Source organism: Thalassophryne amazonica, chromosome 6 (assembly GCF_902500255.1).
Source record: "Thalassophryne amazonica chromosome 6, fThaAma1.1, whole genome shotgun sequence".
Classification (NCBI taxonomy): Eukaryota; Metazoa; Chordata; class Actinopteri; order Batrachoidiformes; family Batrachoididae; genus Thalassophryne; species Thalassophryne amazonica.
Window position 1 is genome coordinate 127,825,786 of NC_047108.1, and position 22,613 is coordinate 127,848,398.

Sequence of the window (22,613 nt, forward strand, 5' to 3'; positions counted from 1 at the left end):
CCAAAGGAAAAAAATACAGCACCTGCATACCAAAAAAGCATCTGCATAAAAAAAGAAATACAGCACCTGCATACCAAAAAAAGCATCTGCATAAAAAAAGAAATACAGCACCTGCATACCAAAGGTGGGGAAAAAATATACAGCACCTGCATACCAAAGGAAAAAAAAAAAACAGCACCTGCATACAAAAAAAAAGCACCTGCATAAAAAAATCCAGCACCTGCATACCAAAAAAGCATCTGCATAAAAAATACAGCACCTGCATACAAAAAAATACAGCACCTGCATACAAAAAAAGCACCTGCATAAAAAAATCCAGCACCTGCATACCAAAAATAAATAAAAAAAATCCAGCACCTGCATACCAAAGGGAAAAAAATCCAGCACCTGCATAAAAAATACAACACCTGCATACCAAAAAATAAACAAATAAATAAATAAATCCAGCACCTGCATACCAAAAAGAAGCAGCTGCATAAAAAAATCCAGCACCTGCATACCACAAATAAATAAATAAAAATGCAGCACCTGCATACCAAAGGAAAAAATATAGCACCTGCATAAAAAAATCCAGCACCTGCATACAAAAAAAATACAGCACCTGCATACCAAAGGAAAAAATATAGCACCTGCATAAAAAAATCCAGCACCTGCATACAAAAAAAAATACAGCACCTGCATACCAAAAAAAAAGCATCTGCATAAAAAAATACAGCACCTGTATACCAAAAAAAGCATCTGCATAAAAAAAGAAATACAGCACCTGCATACCAAAGGAAAAAATACAGCACCTGCATACCAAAGGGGGGGAAAAAATATACAGCACCTGCATACCAAAGGAAAAAAAAAATACAGCACCTGCATACCAAAAAAGCATCTGCATGAAAAATACAGCACCTGCATACCAAAGGGGGGAAAAAAACCCAGAACCTGCATACTTATATATATGCAGGTGCTGGATAAATAATTAAAAAAATCCAGCACCTGCATACCAAAAATAAATAAGTAAATAAATAAAAAATCCAGCACCTGCATAAAAAATACAACACTTGCATACCGAAGGGGGAAAAAAATCCAGAACCTGCATAGCAATATATATATATATATATATATATATATATATATATATTATCATCATCATCATCATCAAACTTTATTTCAGACACAAGGTCCATAGTAACACAAAAGAACATACAAAAAAAAACAAAACAAACAACAACAATAAAAAGACCAATTTCATCCATGGCCATATAAACTGATACACCAATGTTTCCACAGCCTAGAAGAAAACCTGACCGAGCTCTGTACAGGACTGGTCAGGATATGAATGATACTGTTTACACAATCTGTAAATCTGCACATACAGCTGTACATGAAGTTTCTGAGCACAGCAGCACAAGTTGGAACACTAACATTTACAAACATCTGACTGGCACTACTCCATCTCGGCACCTTAAGCAGTATTCTCATGCCATCATTGTATGCAACCTGAAGTTTGTGCATACTGCTTTGTTTGAAATGCCGCCACAAATGGGCTGTGTACATTGAAGTGCAATATGCTTTAAAGAGTGAAATTTTAACAGATACAGAGCACATAGAGAACTTACGAGCAAGCATATTTGCTTGTGCATATTGAATACACCGCTGCCTGTACATATCTCTATCATCAGACAGGTCAGCAGTTACGTAATGTCCCAAGTATTTTACTTCATCACACACTTGGAGAATGCTGCCTGACAGAAAGAAAGCAGGAAAACACGATTTCGAGTCCTCCTTACTTCTGACAATCATGATGTTGCTCTTTTTTGCATTATATTTAATGTCAAAATCCAAACCATACTGTGAGCAAACCTTCAACAACTGCTGCAGCCCAGCACTACACGGGGAGAAAATTACAAGATCATCAGCGTACATTAGGTGGTTTATGGTTGTATGACCAACCCCACAGCCCGTCCTACACTGATTCAGCAGATTAGATAGATCATCCATATACACATTAAAAAGGCAAGGTGAAAGAATACTACCTTGTCTTACCCCATTCCTCACATGAAAGGGGGAAGATACATAATTTCCCCATTTCACATACATAGACTGGTGAGCATACCAATACACTAAAATTCTCAATAAATACTTCGGCTATGCTATATATATATATATATATATATATAGCACCTGCATAAAAAAATCCAGCACCTGCATACCAATAAATACAGCACCTGCATACCAAAAAAAAGACAGCACCTGCATACCAAAGAACAAAATACAGCAGGATGTTCATTCAGTTGTTTAATTTTGTAGAAAAAAAGCAGATCACAGACATGACACAAAACTAAAGTCATTTCAAATGGCAACTTTCTGGCTTTAAGAAACACTATAAGAAATCAGGAAATAAAAAAATTGTGGCAGTCAGTAACGGTTACATTTTTAGACCAAGCAGAGAAAAAAAATATGGACTCACTCAATTCTGAGGAATAAATTATGGAATCACCCTGTAAAGTTTCATCCCCAAAAATAACACCTGCATCAAATCACATCTGCTTGTTAGTCTGCATCTAAAAAGGAGTGATCACACCTTGGAGAGCTGTTGCACCAAGTGGACTGACATGAATCATGGCTCCAACATGAGAGATGTCAATTGAAACAAAGGAGAGGATTATCAAACTCTTAAAAGAGGGTAAATCATCACGCAATGTTGCAAAAGATGTTGGTTGTTCACAGTCAGCTGTGTCTAAACTCTGGACCAAATACAAACAACATGGGAAGGTTGTTAAAGGCAAACATACTGGTAGACCAAGGAAGACATCAAAGCGTCAAGACAGAAAACTTAAAGCAATATGTCTCAAAAATCGAAAATGCACAACAAAACAAATGAGGAACGAATGGGAGGAAACTGGAGTCAACGTCTGTGATGGAACTGTAAAAAACCGCCTAAAGGAAATGGGATTTACATACAGAAAAGCTAAATGAAAGCCATCATTAACACCTAAACAGAAAAAAACAAGGTTACAATGGGCTAAGGAAAAGCAATTGTGGACTGTGGATGACTGGATGAAAGTCATATTCAGTGATGAATCTCGAATCTGCATTGGGCAAGGTGATGATGCTGGAACTTTTGTTTGGTGCCGTTCCAATGAGATTTATAAAGATGACTGCCTGAAGAGAACATGTAAATTTCCACAGTCATTGATGATATGGGGCTGCATGTCAGGTAAAGGCACTGGGGAGATGGCTGTCATTACATCATCAATAAATGCACACGTTTATGTTGATATTTTGGTCAATTGAAAGGATGTTTGGGGATGATGAAATCATTTTTCAAGATGATAATGCATCTTGCCATAGAGCAAAAACTGCAAAAACATTCCTTGCAAAAAGACACATAGGGTCAATGTCAATGAGCAGATCTGATTTGATGCAGGTGTTAGTTTTGGGGATGAAAATTTACAGGGTGATTCCATAATTTTTTCCTCAGAATTGAGTGATTCCATATTTTTTTTTCCTCTGCTTGGTCTAAAAAAGTAATCGTTACTGACTGCCACAATCTTTTTTTCTTGATTTCTTATAGTGTTTCTTAAAGCCAGAAAGTTGCCATTTGAAATGACTTTAGTTTTGTGTCATGCCTGTGATCTTTTTTTTCTACAAAATTAAACAACAGAATGAACATCCTCCGAGGCCGGTGATTCCATCATTTTTGCCAGGGGTTGTAGACGTTTCAAAGCTGTAAAACCCCTCACTACACAGTTTATACACTCTCTCAATCAGGCACGAACATTTTCTCACTTTTCTCTCGTGTATAAACACTCTCAAAGTTCAAACCTTAGTAGGAAAATAAGACCAACCTGTTTTCAGGCCCAAACATTTGTTTGAGAAATAAAAATAGAACATTTTCCTATGATGGCATTTAGAACTAACAAATTTAATTTTAACGATCAACGAACATGGTCGGACACATAAGATATTATTAATAGTGACTGACCAGTATTTCACAGATCAGGCCTCTGCGTCCTGACTAGTTGTTTTTTCATAAGACACGCCTAATCTGTCAGATTTCTTTATTTTTTAAATGTATTTCTGTATTTATTTTATTGTAACAAACGAATGGAGACGACAAAACCTGGTTGCAGTACGGGCGAATTAAGGGAATGACGAAACTACAGTTATTATCAATTTCATAGTCTAAAACGTTCACACCACATGAAGTTAAGCTCAGCGCTGCTCTGGCTCCAGGCTCCAAGTCTGGAGAAAAAGGCGAGCAGCACTTTCTTTGCAGTCAGCGCTGTGGCCACGGATCGTGCTCCATAACAATCCCGCAAAGGCGGGATTTGTATTGATTATTATGTAATATAATCAGGAAAGTGTTATTTATGTAACATATGCATTGATTTGTATAATGGCACTGTTTATCATGTTGATCATCATTTTTATGTGGATTCCAGTGCTGGTTCATTTTGGTGTATAATTTACGCCACCTCTCGACCTGGTGTATATTTTCAGCGCAGCGTACGCCAACGACCACATTGATAAATGGCAAGTAGAGCAGCCGTTTTGGCGTACACCCCATATATGCTCAAACATCACCGTACGCACGTTGATACATGAGGCCCAATGGGTGTGCGTGAGACGGAGCAACTGATTGTGGTTGTTAATGACCATCTTTGGCTGAAGAATATTTACTCGCCACCTACCGGATGTGCTGGTTCTTGCATCAGCTATACTGCCATCAATGAAATTTGCAATAAATAAATAAATAATTTATTTATTTATTTTAAATGGGGCCTAATTCTGGTAAAGATGAAGCTCAACAGGATCAAGAAATTTGTTTTTCAACCCAATTTGTCCCAAGCTCAGCAGCCACGTACATAAAGTCAAATCTGAAATTGCCCTAACATGGTCAGCCAAAGGTCAATGTCATCAAGGTTGTCAAAGGTCAGATTTCCACCAGGCAATGAATTATGTTATCAGAAAATTTTGTCCTACACAAGACAATGCCTACTTATAGATGCTGTACTTATCCTACCCTTCTGCCATCTTCATGCCCATGGATACTCAGTGAGGGTCTTTATTTTCATTGCACATACACAGATGCACACAGGGAAATGCGTCCTCTGCATTTAACCCATCGTCATTACAGTCAGACGTAATCAAACAACTAGAAGCAGTGAGCAGCCACAGTCCAGCCAGGAACCAACTCCAGACAATATGGATTGGGTTTTTTTTTTTTTAATGATGGGAGGAAACCCACACATACACAAGAAGAACATGAAAACTTCACACAGAAAGGAACCAGGTACAGATGGAACTGAATCCCAAACTTTGCTGTGTTAAAATTACATAAACTCTTCAGTCATCTACAGCAAGTTCTTAGAAAAAAGGGGTTGTATTTAATCTGACTTTAACCATCATTTTATTGTACAATCATCAGTACATTGACCCCCCCCGTTGTTTCAAATGCTGTCTTTTCTCACTGTTCCATGGCAGCTGCTCTGTGAACTTTTGTAACTGGTAATCTGCTAATGAGTCTCACCAAGTATGGCTCAGACAACATAAACTCAGGCCTGTTTACTGTTTATTTGATGGCAGCCATGCTGTAAACATCACCATACAAACACATTACGTAAGACGCAGCCCGTTTTCAAAATAGTTTCAGCATCACAAACAAAAACAAGACTTGAATAGGATAGAAACAAAAAATATATCTTTCCCTATGAAACACTTCCAGTTGTGACTGCTGACCATCACCACATACCAAGTTACTGGTGGTGCTGCAACTCGCAGGCAGGAACATTTATAACAGCATAAATACATCCATAAATAAACATAGAAAAACACATTAACCATTTTCTGAAATAAAATAAAAAGGCCCACTTTAGCTCAGTTTATGTGTCAGAACGAAGACACGCAGATAGCACGCAGCCAGAGTACAATAATATGCATCCAGTCAAGACAGGTTAGCGTTACATGCAAGTATCCTGAAATTGTAATACAACAGCAGAAGGTCACTGTGCATTGTGAAGTACAAGATACACCTCTGGGTAAATGTTTGTTCCTGCCCAAGAAAAGAAAGCCACAGTTTTTGGAATGTTAGCAAATTACTGCTGTTAGTAATCTGAATTGACACTCTGAACTGCAGAGTTACTTTTACAGACAACAACCCAGGCCTTGCACAGAGATGTTCTCAGAAACACCCAACCCTTTTCGAACTCATCCAGTAGCAGCGTTGGTCAGTGATCCCTACAGACATCCTCCATGGTGCAGCATGCATATGTACTGCAGAATAACTTAAAAGTAATAGTGTGAAATACAGATATGTCGTCACTGTGACTTTTTAAAGTGTTAAATCTCAATGCAGTGTCACAGTGAAATCAAAGCAGCTGTGCGTTTATGTGAGCAGAATGTGTTAAAAGCAAACAGCCTCTGCTGCCTTGTGCTCAGCTCAAGTCAGCCTGGCGCAGGCTCATCGCACTGAAATGTCAAGAATTGAAGACGGAGTGTGAGCGACATCATTCCCATGCCATCGTGAGCAGGGCACGGGTAGGGCCAAGATGCCTGGGTACCAGGCACTTCAGTACCTAGCGATGTGGGTATGCCATTTTATTTTAAAATATCAGTAAACCATTGGCACCTTGTTTTCATTCAGGACAATGGCCACTGTTGTTTAATAAATACAAAGCAAAGTTATATTTGTCCCCTCACTCTGGTTGATCCAATGCATGATGTGACTCAAACTGAGTTTCATGGTCCGTTGCACCCCTATCATCCAGTCAACAGATCTGAAGGATTAGCAGTTTGAAAATTTGTCAGCAGAACTCAATGTAGTCAGTCACAAAGTGCTTCCTCTTCTGTCTCTACCATCTTCAGCGTGGTAATGAGGTAAAGTTACAATAAAACTACTTATGGTACAACATAAGCAAACAGAGCAAAAATAATTATTGGGCTATGAATTCAAAATTTAGTGTGCCTGGTTGACTTCTTGGTTCTGGTTGAGATTGTTGTTGAGATTGTGGAGTAGTTGGTGGCGGTGGTGTCGATGCAAGTGTATGGCATCAGACTCCAGTTGAATAGGTTCAAACGCACTGGAGACCTGGGGCATAAACTGGCGAAATATACTGACACTGCCATGCCAGAAGGTCGGCTGAGGTAGTCGACCAGCAAGAGTCCATGTGCGGGTTGATGGGTCAAAGGCTTCTACTACATCTGAAAGCTCAAAGGTGTTGTCGTAACCACCGGACACATACAGTCTCCCACCCAGCACTGCGACACTACCTCCAACATGGACCTGAAAAAACACATTAAGAAGATGAAATTATGAAACATCAAATGGCTAAAGTCTGAATACATGGCATTAATACACGGCTAAGTAAGTCATCAGGTCAATATTTTTACTTTGAACATTCCAGCGGGAAATGTGTACCATGATATTCAACTACGTAAGGCCCAATTCCAAAAAGTCGCCCTTCACCCAACCATTTTGCCCTTTCCCTTCATTTTGCACACTTCATGTGCAAAATGAAGGGAACTGAACTTAGACTGCTGGGGGGTTCCCATGATGCACTGAGTGTTTCTTTCTCTTTTTGCTCTGTATGCACCACTCTGCATTTAATCATTAGTGATTGATCTCTGCTCCCCTCCACAGCATGTCTTTTTCCTGGTTCTCTCCCTCAGCCCCAACCAGTCCCAGTAGAAGACTGCCCCTCCCTGAGCCTGGTTCTGCTGGAGGTTTCTTCCTGTTAAAAGGGAGTTTTTCCTTCCCACTGTCACCAAGTGCTTGCTCACAGGGGGTCGTTTTGACCGTTGGGGTTTTTCTGTAATTATTGTATGACTTTGCCTTACAATATAAAGCACCTTGGGGCAACTGTTTGTTGTGATTTGGCGCTATATAAATAAAATTGATTTGATTTTTGATTTGAAGTCTTGGCTTGACCACTTTGGTAAACAAACTAGGACACATTTACTGAAAAAGATGATTTGTGTTTTTATACTGTACAAAAGAAAAAACAACTAGTCATGTTGCCAACCTAACCACGTTACCGCATTAGGATTTAGGTAAACATAATCTTCAAAGATGGAAGGTTATTAATTTATGTAGACCAAATATTGATGTCTTTTTTGTAGTTGATGGTTTAGGGTCACAGAGTTGGAAATAGCAAAGCAAGATTGTGCACTCCTTATACCGTTAACGTAACGCCGCCGTGCCTACATTGAGGCACAGCCCATCCATCCATCCATTTTCTTCCGCTTCATCCGAGGTCGGGTCGCGGGGCAGCAGCTCAAGCAAAGCTGCCCAGACCTCCCGATCCACACACACCTCCCCCAGCTTGGGAAACCCCGAGGTGTTCCCAAGCCAGCTGAGAGACGTAGTCCCTCCAGCGTGTCCCAGGTCTTCCCTGGAGGCTCCTCCCAATGGGATGTGCCTGGAACACATCTCCAGCAAGGCTTCCAGGGGGCATCAGAAAAAGATGCCTGAGCCACCTCAGCTGGCTCCTTTCGGCGTGGAGGAGCAGCGGCTCAACTCTGAGCTCCTCCCGAGTGAACGAGCTCCTCACCCTATCTCTAAAGTCTAAGGTCTATTCCAGAGTACTGGAGAGGAGAATTCGACTGATAGTCGAACCTCGGATTCAAGAGGCGCAGTGTGGTTTTTGTCCTGGTCGCGGCACACTGGACCAGCTCTACACCCTCCATCGGGTGCTCAAGGATTCATGGGAGTTCGCCCAACCAGACCACATGTGTTTTAAAGATAAAATTGAAAAAGGAGTGCTGCGTGGGTCCACAAATTGTGAATCAAAAAGTATTTAAAAAAATCTTAATGCACAGGTGCTCAACTGGAGATAGGGGTGCTATTCAGTACTTGAAAAACAGGCGTTTTTGATCTTCAAATGGTAAGAAAATGAAAAAACGAAAAAGAGCTATTTTGTGTGAAAACCTCAGGAAGACCAAAAACAAAACTCCAAGGTACTCTGTGAAAATTAAATGAAAAAGCCTTTATTGTGGCATGGCTATATAATTAAAATACGCACCAACGCGTTTCGGCGCAGCATGGCCTTCTTCAGGATATCAGACAGGTTTTACACAGGTGTCACAGGCCTCCTTTAATAAGGAGGAAGCTAGTACACGCCTGCACTCAGATAATTGGAGGAGATTAGAAGTGCATTTTTAGAACAACAATGTAAAGACAAAACACAAAAATACAATACAGTATAGTCTATGTACAATATAATACTATATAATACAGCTGATTTAAATATATATAATGCAATCACTCAAGTGATAAACCCCATTAAAACAGGGCGGGCACCTCTCTGAACACTCTAGACCACAAGATACATATATCATAAGTATGGAGAGAAATCTATGTCGGCATTGAGGCCTGGATGTTCAGTTGCTTTTAGGTGTACAATCCAGTACGTTTCACGTTGTAGGAGGAGAGAAAGTCTGCCGCCACCACGTGATTGTTTTTTAATTGTCTCAATGACCATCACTTTTACTTTATTAACATTTGTGTGTCCAGCCATGTGATAGTGGACTGCCATAGGGTAGAGTGAATCTTGCTTGTGTATGGCACGTTTATGCTCCGCAAGTCTGTCTTTAAGTCTCCTTTTAGTTCTTCCAATATAAAAACACCCACATTCACACTGCAATTTATATACCACAAAAGATGTATTGCAGTTGGCATACTTTTTTAATTGAAATATCTTTCCTGTGCGGTCTGTAAAAGTTTAAACAGTAGATATCTGGGAAAGAGTCTGACTTTTTACCTCCCAAAAAGCCACGTCTTGCAGTGTTTTATATGTTGCCCAAAATCCACAAGAATTTACACGACCACCCTGGCAGACCAATTATTAGTGGCAATGACACAATTACTGAACCTGTTTTAATGGGGTTTATCACTTGAGTGATTGCATTATATATACTTAAATCAACTGTATTATATTGTACATAGACTATACTGTATTGTATTTTTGTGTTTTGTCTTTCCATTGTTGTTCTAAAAATGCACTTCTAATCTCCTCCAATTATCTGAGTGCAGGCGTGTACTAGCTTCCTCCTTATTAAAGGAGGCCTGTGACACCTGTGTGATATCCTGAAGAAGGCCATGCTGGGCCGAAACGCGTTGGTGCGTATTTTAATTATATAGCCATGCCACAATAAAGGCTTTTTCATTTAATTTTCACAGAGTGCCTTGGAGTTTTGTTTTTGGTCTTCCTGAGGTTTTCACACAAAATAGCTCTTTTTCGTTTTTTCATTTTCTTACCATTTGAAGATCAAAAATGTCTGTTTTTCAAGTCCACATGTGTTTTGCGAATCTGGAGAAGGCATTCAACCGTATCCCTTGAGGTGCCCTGTGGGGGGTGCTCCGGGAGTACGGGGTCCTTTGTTAAGGCCTATCCGGTCCCTGTACGACCGCAGCAGGAGCTTGGTTCACATTGCCGGTAGTAAGTCAAACCTGTTTGCAGTGCATGTCAGCCTCCGCCAGGGCTGACGTTTGTCACCAGTTCTGTTCATTACCTTAGTAGAGGGGGTCCAGTTTGGGAACCACAGAATCTCGTCTCTGCTGTTTGTGGACGATGTGGTTCTGTTGGCTTCGTCAAATCAGGACCTTCAGCATGCACTGGAGCGGTTTGTAGCCAAGTGTGAAGTGTCCAGGATGAAAATCAGCACCTCCAAATTCGTGGCCATGGTTCTCGACCGGAAAAAGGTGCTTTGCCCTCTTCAGGTCGGTGGAGTGTCCTTGCCTCAAGTGGAGGAGTTTAAGTATCTCGAGGTCTTGTTCACGAGTGAGGGACGGATGGAGTGTGAGATCGACAGACGGATCGCTGCAGCGTCTGCAGTGATGCGGTCGCTGTATTGGAGCGTCGTGGTGAAGAGAGAGCTGAGCAGGGGGGAAAAGCTCTCGATTTACCGATCGATCTACGTTCCGACCCTCACCTATGGTCATGAGATTTGGCTCATGACTGGCTGGGCGCTCCCTTAGAGATAGGGTGCGGCACAGCCGCCATTACCAAAAAGGGCAAGTACCCAGATGTGCAATACTGCGTGCATGTTAAATGAATGTGGAAGTACGGAGGGCAATCACTACAATGGGCTTACATGGACCATAAATGCTGTTCCTACCTGCTTTTGATTTACTTTTTAATTGAAATAATATTACTAATTAAGTTAGAATAATTAAATACATTTTTTGCCCTCTTTGGTAATGGCAGTGAATGCTCCTTGATGGCACATGGCCAGGCATGACTCCGCCCTCTAGCTTCACTATATCCAACCCTATGTTTAGGGTGAGGTATGTAAAAGAGCCAGCTGATACACCCCCCCAAACTAAAGAGAGAAGAGAAAAAAAAAAAGTACTATGGCTGTCAGGTAATAGTAAATTTAAATAATATTCTGACCAGTATTCATCAGACATGCACTCATTTGAAATGTCCAGTTTAACTTTAGTGAAAATCTGATAAAATACTGTTCAAATAATCTGTTCAGTAAAGTAGGTGGTCCTTAGACAATCTTGAACACACAAAATCATGCTCAATTCTGAACTCATCCAAATAACATTAGTTCGGGATGTTCACTTAAAACTTGGTCAGACATATAAACGTTTGTTATTTTGGCACAGGAAACTGACTCTTCTAACCTCACCGCGGCCATCAGGGGAAAATCTATGGAAACGATTGTAGTACCTTCTTTTACTCAAAATACTAGTCGATGTATTTAGAGGAGTAAAAACTAAATGTACTGCATTTCCAATATTTTGCTATTGCAATCTTTAGGTTTACTCCAATTTTGATATCTGTTTTTGGTGCAAAATCAAAACTGTTAGAAAATCTGCTCATACAACATGACTAATATGCCAAGTACAAACCTGGGTCATTGGGCTAATTTTGTCCCACTCGTTCTTCTGAGGATTATAAACGTCGACCTCAGCAGAGTCATCCCTACAAATAGAAACAAAAACAAGTTGAGCAACTGCCTGAGCATACCCTGCTTCTAATATCACCCAACATCACTGAAATGTATTCACATACTTGATCAAACGATGAGCTGCAACAATTATCAATAATCAGTCACTGTGGCTACACTTGTAAGATACACATACTTTCAAATATTTCAGAAAAAAGGACTGGTAGCCAAAGACAGTTTCAAGAGTGAGGTTAGTGCTTACCTGATAAAGTAGATGAGACCGTTGAGGGTTACTGTTTTTGGTGTGAAGGACCACGGGGGCAGCTGTCCACAGCTGACCATGGACCAGCGATTATTGTCTGCATCATAGCTCTGGACAGCCATGGTATCCTCCCCGGTTAGGGAGCCTATGGCATACAGGCGGCCATTGCATGTGGTAGTGGAACAGTTGTCCATGGGATGCAGCATGGATGGTAAAGCCTCCCAGCAGTCCAGCGAGTGATCGTAGCGTTCGGTGCTGTCCGACGCCACTACGTAGAGTTGACCCTTCAGCACACAAGAACTGTGGTACTCCCGGGCCTTCAGCATGGGGGACACCTCTGTCCACTCGTTGACACTAGATTTGTACCGCCACACCCCATCGTAGAGACGAGAGCCATCAGAACCACCTGGAAGACACAGTGGACCTCGATTAGTCACCAACCTGCTGCTCTAACAATGCAGAATGTCATACGGAATGCTTAGCAGCCTTTTTAAGTTTTGCTTGTTTGATTCAACTCCAGGTAGTAAAACAATGTGTACAACAACATTATGACTACCATCAATATTTTTCCTCAAATTTTTTATGTTGTTATTTATCTAAAAAAATATACTTTTTTAGAATATATCCCCTTTATTATGAACACACACGACCCATCCTGAAATCAATCAATCAACATTTATTTATAAAGCACTTTACAGCACCGACTGGTGTCCAAAGTGCTTAACATTAAAAACAAAAATTCACAAAAATAAAACACATATAGAATAAAATTTTAAAACAGCACATAAAAAACAGAACATCACCTCCCCACTAAGTGTTAAAAGCCAGTTTAAATAAATAAGTCTTTAACTTAGATTTAAAAAGTGCTTGGTCAGGAATAGTACGTAACTCAAGAGGTAACTCATTCCACAGTCTGGGGCCGGCTACCGCGAAAGCATGATCACCCCAGTGTTTATATCTTGACCTTGGAACATCTAAGTAAAGCTGGCCAGACGCCCGTAATGTCCTACTGTAGGTGCGCAAAGTTAAAATTTCAGGCAAGTAGGGAGGTGCAAGGCCATAAATAGCTTTACAAACAAACATTAAAATTTTAAAGTCAATTCTAAAGTGAGTGAGTACAGGACAGGCGTAATATGCTCACGTCTAAAAGTGTTTGTTAAAAGACGAGCAGCAGCTTTCTGCACCAACTGGAGACGTGCAAGAGACGACTGATTAATGCCCGAATAAAGTGCATTACAATAATCAAGTCTGGAGCTGATGAAAGCATGAATGGTTGTCTCAAGATAACATCTACTGAGAAAGTGCTTTATTTTAGCCAAAAGGCGAAGTTGGAAAAAACTAGCTTTGACAACAGAGTTTATCTGTTGATCAAACCTCAAACAGCTGTCAAATATCACAAACAAATTCTTCACAGCTGGTTTTACATAATTAGCCAAAGCACCAAAGTTTGGTGTTACCACATTTGGTATGCCAGAGCGCTCAAATACCATGATCTCCGTTTTACCATCATTCAGGTAAAGGAAGTTTTGGGACAGCCACTGCTTTACATCACGAATACAATTAAATAATGATGACAAAGCATCACTCCCATTAGTCCTTACAGGCAGACAGATTTGTAGATCATCTGCATAACAATGAAAGGACAGGTTGTGCTGGGTTATAATTGACCCCAATGGCAGAATGTACAAAGAAAATAGAATAGGCCCAAGGACAGAACCCTGCGGCACTCCACAGCACAGAGGAGCAGTTAATGAGGAGAGGTCCCCAATCATGACAGAAAAGCTCCTTTCAGACAAATATGAGCTAAACCACTTAAGTACAGTACCATGAATGCCAATAAAATGTTCTAACCAGGAAACAAGTACTGTGTGATCCACAGTATCAAAGGCTGCTGTGAGGTCCAACAGAACCAGCACAGCAGGATTCCCTGCATCCACCACCAAAGTGATGTCATTATGAACTTTTAAAAGTGCTGACTCAGTGCTGTGTCGCGATCTAAACCCAGATTGGAATTTTTCAAGAATGTGATTGTCTTCTAAAAATGATTGTAACTGTAAAAAAGACAACCTTTTCTAAAACCTTAGATAGAAATGGCAGATGAGACACAGGTCTAAAACTGGATAAAACTGACGAGTTCAGGTGAGGTTTTTTAAGAAGAGGTCGAACCACAGCATGTTTAAAAGCAGCTGGAACAGACCCTGATCTAAGACAAGTATTGATAAAAGTTAGGAGACCTGAAATGGTTAAAAAAAAAAAAAAATTCCCCCCCTTTTCACAGAGCCACCGCAAACTGCACTGTTATCTATTCCTGGATACATCCAATATTTTCAGCATGTTTTGTCAAAACAGATTTTTGCAGTCTAACCTGATTTTACAATTTAAGCATTTTTAAATGACATGGTTGTGTCCGGTTTTGTGAATACACACCAAATTAAACAGTCTGTCAGTTAGAGCTAATATTTTTGTCAAGTTCTGTGGAAATTACTAATATGCTTGAACTCATAGTGGGAATTATTCAGTTTTAAGTTTTCCAGTTGTACAAGGTTGTGCAAATTTTCCCCATAATTCAATGTTTTATAGTCTAGAACAAAATAGATTCAATAGCTTTTGAGTAATCCTGCTGTCAAAGCAGCCAACATTTAGAAGAAACCATATTGTCAATGGTACAGGGAAAAATAAAACACCTCATCAAATCTTTTTCAGGTAATAACACATTTTCAGTTATTTTTTTCAATGCTGAATATTTCAATACACTGAGAATTATGTTACTATAACCAACTATCACTGACACAGTGACAGATATGTTTAAAAATGTAATTTCATAAGTGAAGAATTCTATAGTTAGACTGTATTCCAACTCAAACAAGCATGTTAAACTAATCCTCGTCTTTACAAGGATGTAATAATACACCTTCCTCATAGTTTGGTATAAATCAACAGTTTCATAGTCTGGTTCAAGCCAAGGTACATTCCTGTCATGTTTCCTCATACTGGTACAAAACAAAAGGCATGCAAAATGATAAAGATGAAACAATATTAGGACAATTTCTCAGCAGAAGCACCATCCTTTTTTTTTGTGGCAGAGGCCAGTCTGCTGACTAATGATGATGATGATGATGATAGCACCACTGCAGTCCTGGCAGCACACACTGTCCTGCCTCAGTTAGTCTTGCTCACATGTAGCCACTAGCCGAAGATGATGCAGTTTATTTATAAGCACCCTGAAAGGCCATTTCACAAGATGGAGGAGAGCAGGAATGGAAATGTACTGAGTAGAGTTTACAGGTTTCTGTGAGTCTCACTGCGCACTGTTGTCTGTTCTTCAAAAAGTGACAGAATGATGCGACTGAATTTGAACTTCAAGACACAAAATGTGATAGAAAAATCATTCTTACTTTGAAATTTATATTTGACAGTTCATTTTATTGTTTGAGAGATTTATGTGCTGTTTATCCATTACATCTTTCTAAAAAGCCTCAATTTCCTCCAAATACATATCAAATGCAGTTCCTCTAATAAGATTCAAGAATTGATGACAGATTTTGCACCTTTATACAAACTTTTAGCACTTTAGCACTTCAGCAGTTTTGGATGTCATATTTATCCAATTCTGAACCTGAAAATAATGTTCAATAATAGAAATGCTGTGTATCACCACAGTAGTGAAAAAGGAAGAAAAACATACCTGTAACATACATATCGTTTCCGAGGGCAGCTATGCTGTAGCCACCTCCAAGGTGGTCTGGGAATTCAGCCAAGTAGCGCCACTGTCCAGTCTGGGGGTTGAAACAGTCTACGGTGACCAATTCGTCACAGTCCTGGTCACAGCCCCCTACCACAACAAGGATTTCTGCCAATCCCGTGGATGGCCGTGGCCGCATGCGGTGGCAGGGCCTGTCGTGGCGATCGTACTCACAGGACTGGAAGCTACGGGCCTCGTTCACCATGCGGAGGCAGGTGGGTGAAAGGTACACAAGTGGATCGCTCTCCACATGGGCCAACAGAAAGAATCTCCGCACAAAAGGGAGTCGGACCTGCTGGAGTAGTTCGGGCCAGTAGTGTAGTCGTCTCTGGAGGTCTGCCTTCACCCAGCGCACCGCAATTTGATAAACAGTCTCTTCCTTATCTATGCAAAGTTCACTGTCGGACACGATCTCAAGAAGACGCTTCCACGGCAATCGATCAAAGTCCGTCCCCTTAGCCAGTTCCATTATGTTTCTGAGGACAAAGCGGCGTGCGCTCGCTGCCAGGTCTCTGCAAGCGTAGGCCTCTGCAAAGTCCTGTATTTCCAAGCAGTTGGAAACATCCAGCCGCTGTTCAAAAAAAGCGCAGCAGGCTTCTTTGACTGAAGGGAACTGAAACAGATCAGCCGTCTTTAGCAGGAGGTCCACATTATCTTGAGTGACGGTGACCCGTCCTGTGTAGCAGAAGTCCACCAGCAGACCTAAAAGTTCAGCCGACACTTCGTGCAGAACTACTCGGTCCATAGCACTCTCCCTCAGTGTTCCAGCGAACATGGCCCGAAAGTAGGTACTGGCAGCAGCCAGCACTGTGCGGTGACAGTGGAACTCACGGCCTTCTGCACACAGAGTCACATCGAAAAACTTCCGCTCGGCGCGGAGTTCATGGATTCCCCGTAGCAGGTTGAAAGCGTGGGCTGTGTCAAAAAAAGGTAAAGTGGATGGCTGGGTCTGCAGCACTGGCTTCTCCATCTCTCCTCTGTGAAGGCGTCTCAGTTACTGGTGGCTTTGTTCAGACTGCTACTTTCATCTAAAACACACACACACAAAACCAGAAACATACATAAACGGCAAAGTGGAATCTGAATCAAATCTTGTAAAAAGGTCCTGTAAAGCATTACAAAGATTTACGAAGTCACATCAGTTCAACTTCAGAACCACATCAAAGTCCATGACTTCATTTCCACTGGTAATTTTAAATAGTAAATAGGCATCTGCTACTTAAAAAAGACAAATACATAAGCAAATACACCACTGATTCAAATGATGTTTTTGGTCAAAACACTAACTATTCTCCCCCTTACCCAAAGAGCCCAGTCAGGCAACGTAACCGTTCAACAGTCTCGAATATATGATTGTGAAGATAAGTCGGGTGTGGTGAATATGAGCAGCTCCTTACTCATGTTAAGACAGCACGCCTGTGCGCAGGAGCTATAAATATAGTTGCAGTGTCCATTTCCAGTCAAGGGTTTGGGAGGTGGGGAGTTTCGGGGAGAACACCTAACACAATGTGGTTTGAAGCTGTGGGGAGAGTTTGAACACCCCCACTGGTATGTCACCACGGTCAGTGAGTCTGACTAACAGCTCTATATGAGACACGTGCCAGCTGAGCCCAGGCCCCCTCGTCGCCATCAGCACAGCAGCAGATCAAAACAGAGGGCTTCTTGTTATAATATTCTCCATCAACGTCTGAAAGCATCTCAGCAGTGCTGACAGCAAACACACAGAAGGTGGCAGGAATAGCTTAAAAACATCCTCACAAACTAGGCGAAAGCAAATGTCAACAACAAGAACAGCAAAGAGGGGGAAAAAGCTAAAATCCTTCATATGTTCACAAATAGCCAAGTACCACATTCACGCGTCTGAGACCCCAGGGCTGAGCATCAGCCACCCCACAAAATTAAATTATTTTTAATTCAAGTTTATTAAAAGACCACCTAAAATAAAAGCTCTTTACCACAACACAAAAGTAGCACTACTCAGCACTACTCGGCTCGGCTCTACTCTTTTTTTTTTTTTTTTGCTTTTCCATTAGGGTTAGTACCTGGTACTTTTTTGGTACCTGCTCAGGAGCGGTTCCAAGCGAGCCGAGCCGATACTAAAATGTGACTACAACAGGCTGCTGGCCACTGACAGGTCAGAGAATGTTGTCACTGGACGAGTCATGAGCGCGCCGTCCGAGACGAGAATCAAACCCGCCATTTTTAAATACTCACAGCGGTGTGAAAGCGACCGTCCTTTTCTTTCGTTTCACGGCGAGGTTTTTTTTTTTTTTTTTTACTCGCACAAAACCACACTATGGTCCATTGATGAGTTGTGGACATTTCTGTGTTTGGTGCCAGAGGAGAGAATACAACGAGGTGGATGAAGCGATCCGAAATGAGAAAATCTTCCTGTCTTTAGGCGCTCACGGGTACCGGACATTACAGCAACGCAGAGAACTGCTAAAAAAGCTTTAAAGTGATTACAGGACCACAACGACCAGAGTAGGTCATACTGTAAGGGCTGGAAACAGTTCGACCGCAGGAACATTGTTTACGGACACCGACCGGCGAGCACCGGGAGGCAGGATGACCGCGACTCGGCCACAGCTTTGTTGGAGGCGACGGACGGTAAGTGTTTTTGTGACTTTGTCTGTAGTCTGCTTGAAAGCACTGTTTAAATGTTACTTATCCCATTGGTGGGAAGCACACTTTAACAAAGATTTTGAGTCTAAACTTGTGTTAAAGTAACATCGTTGTCTCCTGTATGCGGACACAGTGAGCTAGCTGATTGCTAACTAGCGAGCTAGCTAACTCTGTGCACCACTTTAAAGTAGTAACTTCTGACAAAAGTCAGCATGACAACAAATGTGTACATTTGACTAATTTAGTGCCATTACTGTGATTTTTTTTTTTTTTGACATTTCGCCATTTTGTGTTTTTGTTGAAGAATCCAGTTCCATAAGTGAGGAGGTTTTGACCACCAGCTTCAGCATCTGTATCAACGTCCAGCACCACACAGCAACTTGTCATCACTGGGAAGAATAACGTGTCTCACATCACGTAACTTTCCCAAAGACAATATTTATTCTATTCCTTACATTTTTAAAACAAACAGCCTCGTTACTCTTGGCTTCAGTTTAATGTTTATATATCTGTATCTATATATATATATATATATATATATATATATATATATATATATATATATATATATCTCACGTCATGTGCGCCTGTAATCAACTTTTCTGCAGCACAGCTTTGCTTTGAACCGTGAACCAATCGAAGCAGTGGTTCGCAGATTGAAGCAATGCTTCGACCTATTGCTTCATTTATTCTTTCTTTCGTTTGCTTAATTTCCCCCCTCTAAAACCCTAAAGAGCATACTTCTGTGAGTATTATTTACCTTTTCTATGTTAAACCGACCTGTTATGGTCTTCTGAAACAGTTGATAGATGTATTTTATAACTTAAAAACGGGAGCAACGCTAACGTGTTAGCATGTCTATGGTATTTTCAATGTTAAAACTTAGCATTAAGCAGTTGCAGCTCTCATTACGTGCGGGTGCATTTGTTTTCAAATTGTAATATTTCTTAAATTTTTTTTTTTGTTTATATATTAATAATCTAATGATTATTATATACAATTTTAGAGAAAGAGGCAAAAAGAACCTGAATAGAAACACAACAGAAAATATAAAAGCAACTAACAATGAACATACATAAATAAATACATACATACATGGGTGATTCTTTAACGACAGGCACTACTGGCCTTGTAAATGTAATTTCCACCACACCATTGCCTTACAATATAAAGCGCCTTGGGGCAACTGTTTGTTGTGATTTGGCGCTATATACATGTGCTCTGATGTCACTGTTTAGCTCCATAGAAACTACCCAAACAATCTTTCATACAAACTGTTTAAAGGGACATTACAGTGTTGTGGTGGAAATTACGGCAATAGTGTGGGACAACTACATTTTGTTTAAAAAAATCACAACAGTTGTATGACATTGAATACCCCAATTATGTTTTGATTATTTTACTGATATTTTATTCAGAGATATTTTAAAACATTAGAAAAAAATGTTTCTTTACCATTCATTTTTATCATGGAAGATCAAGAGTCTGGGTGTGGGACAAGCACAAAACAGCAATATTTGCATATAATGATGCTGAAAAAAGGTGAAAAAGTCATCATAGACTACGAGAACAAATTTCTTAACACACTTTCATTGTAAAGATAACTATAAAAGTGTGAAATTTCCCCTTTTTTCTGTTTTTCATACAATATGATCAAAAGACATAATAAGTGCCCGTTCCTGTGAACACCTAGTGACTCTTACACCTCCACTTCATCCCTGTCTTATTTAATGACAGTTTGTTTCGGTCAAACCATATTTTCAATGTGTTAATTTCTTCAGTGATTTTCTCCAGAACTATCTGCCAAACTAGGAAACTGCTGCATCCTACAATCCCTGGCAAAAATTATGGAATCACCGGCCTCAGAGGATGTTCATTTAGTTGTTTAATTTTGTAGAAAAAAAGCAGATCACAGACATGACACAAAACTAAAGTCATTTCAAATGGCAACTTCCTGGCTTTAAGAAACACTATAAGAAATCAGGAAAAATAATTGTGGCAGTCAGTAATGGTTACTTTTTTAGACCAAGCAGAGGGAAAAAAATATGGACTCACTCAATTCTGAGGAATAAATTATGGAATCACCCTGTAAATTTTCATCCCCAAAACTAACACCTGCATCAAATCAGATCTGCTCATTAGTCTGCATCTAAAAAGGAGTGATCACACCTTGGAGAGCTGTTGCACCAAGTGGACTGACATGAATCACGGCTCCAACACGAGAGATGTCAATTGAAACAAAGGAGAGGATTATCAAGCTCTTAAAAGAGGGTAAATCATCACGCAATGTTGCAAAAGATGTTGGTTGTTCACAGTCAGCTGTGTCTAAACTCTGGACCAAATACAAACAACATGGGAAGGTTGTTAAAGGCAAACATACTGGTAGACCAAGGAAGACATCAAAGCGTCAAGACAGAAAACTTAAAGCAATACGTCTCAAAAATCGAAAATGCACAACAAAACAAATGAGGAACGAATGGGAGGAAACTGGAGTCAATGTCTGTGACCGAACTGTAAGAAACCGCCTAAAGGAAATGGGATTTACATACAGAAAAGCTAAACGAAAGCCATCATTAACACCTAAACAGAAAAAAACAAGGTTACAATGGGCTAAGGGAAAAGCAATCGTGGACTGTGGATGACTGGATGAAAGTCATATTCAGTGATGAATCTGCATTGGGCAAGGTGATGATGCTGGAACTTTTGTTTGGTGCTGTTCCAATAAGATTGATAAAGATGACTGCATGAAGAGAACATGTAAATTTCCACAGTCATTGATGATATGGAGCTGCATGTCAGGTAAAGGCACTGGGGAGATGGCTGTCATTACATTATCAATAAAAGTTTACGTTGATATTTTGGACACTTTTCTTATCCCATCAATTGAAAGGATGTTTGGGGATGATGAAATCATTTTTCAAGATGATAATGCATCTTGCCTTAGAGCAAAAACTGAAAACATTCCTTGCAAAAAGACACATAGGGTCAATGTCATTCAAAGCCAGAGGTGGTGCAACAAAATACTAGTGATATGTTGGAGCGTTCTTTTGTTTTTCATGATTCCATAATTTTTTCCACAGAATTGAGTGATTCCATATTTTTTTCCCCTCTGCTTGGTCTAAAAAAGTAACCGCTACTGACTGCCACAATTTTTTTTTCCTGATTTCTTATAGTGTTTCTTAAAGCCAGAAAGTTGCCATTTGAAATGACTTTAGTTTTGTGTCATGTCTGTGATCTGCTTTTTTTCTACAAAATTAAACAACAGAATGAACATCCTCCGAGGCCGGTGATTCCATCATTTTTGCCAGGGGTTGTAGTAAGAGCAGAATACTACTGGAATGAATCTGAATAAGGAAAGTTTTTTTTTTTTTTCCCCCTCACTAAATGGACGCTGCACTCACTGCATTGTCTGGAATAGTCCCAGATTGCATTTCAGAGCTTCTAGAATTGAAACATTTTCGTGCAGGTGGTGTTGGGGGGTAATTTTGGGTTTTGGGTCTTGGGCCACATGTAGAATGAATCAGTTTTTAAATTAAGCTTTCAATTCATATAGTGGCATCTACTTTTTTTTTTTTTTTTTTTTAAAGGTTACTTTATACTTTTATACTTTAAGTAGGTTTTGGAGCACATACTTTTTCACTTTTACTTGAGTAAAGAGGTCAAGTTGATACTTCAACTTTTACCAGAGTGTTTTTAAACTGCAGTATCTATACTTCTACTTAAGTAACAAATGTGTGTACTTTTGACACCACTGGCCACCTGTAGGGACTGGGCACAACTGCAGACGGAAGGGCTAAAGAACAACAACTTGTCTGGAAAGCCCTCACAGTATGTGGGTACCCACGATGGTCCCAGGACAAAGTGCAGAAGTCCCAGAGACAAACAGACCAGATAGACAGGAGACGGAGACAAGAAGAAGAGGAGTGTCTCTCCCTTATTTAGCAGGAGTAGGGGAAAAACTACAGAGGATCTTCAGACAGCACAATATCCCAGTTTATTTTAAACGGGTTAACACCTTGAGACAAAAATTAGTTTACCCTAAGGACAGGATCCCTAGTTACAAACAGAGCAATGTGCACAAGCTGTGGTACGCGA

The 22,613-nt window shown here is 40.3% G+C and overlaps 1 protein-coding gene across 2 annotated transcripts in view; it reads right to left on the reverse strand.

Moving 5' to 3' along the window:
• Positions 1-6,599: 6,599 nt before the first annotated feature.
• The window catches only part of klhl21 (kelch-like family member 21), a 51,858-nt gene continuing 35,844 nt past the window's right edge, over positions 6,600-22,613 (reverse strand). For both annotated transcript variants that reach the window (XM_034173428.1, XM_034173427.1), the window contains exons 2-5: positions 15,837-16,921; positions 12,152-12,557; positions 11,852-11,924; positions 6,600-7,276 (exon numbers count right to left, since the gene is read on the reverse strand). In XM_034173428.1, coding sequence (XP_034029319.1) covers positions 6,950-7,276; positions 11,852-11,924; positions 12,152-12,557; positions 15,837-16,863 — 1,833 coding nt within the window. In that variant the 5' untranslated portion in view covers positions 16,864-16,921 and the 3' untranslated portion in view covers positions 6,600-6,949. The remainder of the gene's footprint in view (positions 7,277-11,851; positions 11,925-12,151; positions 12,558-15,836; positions 16,922-22,613) is intronic.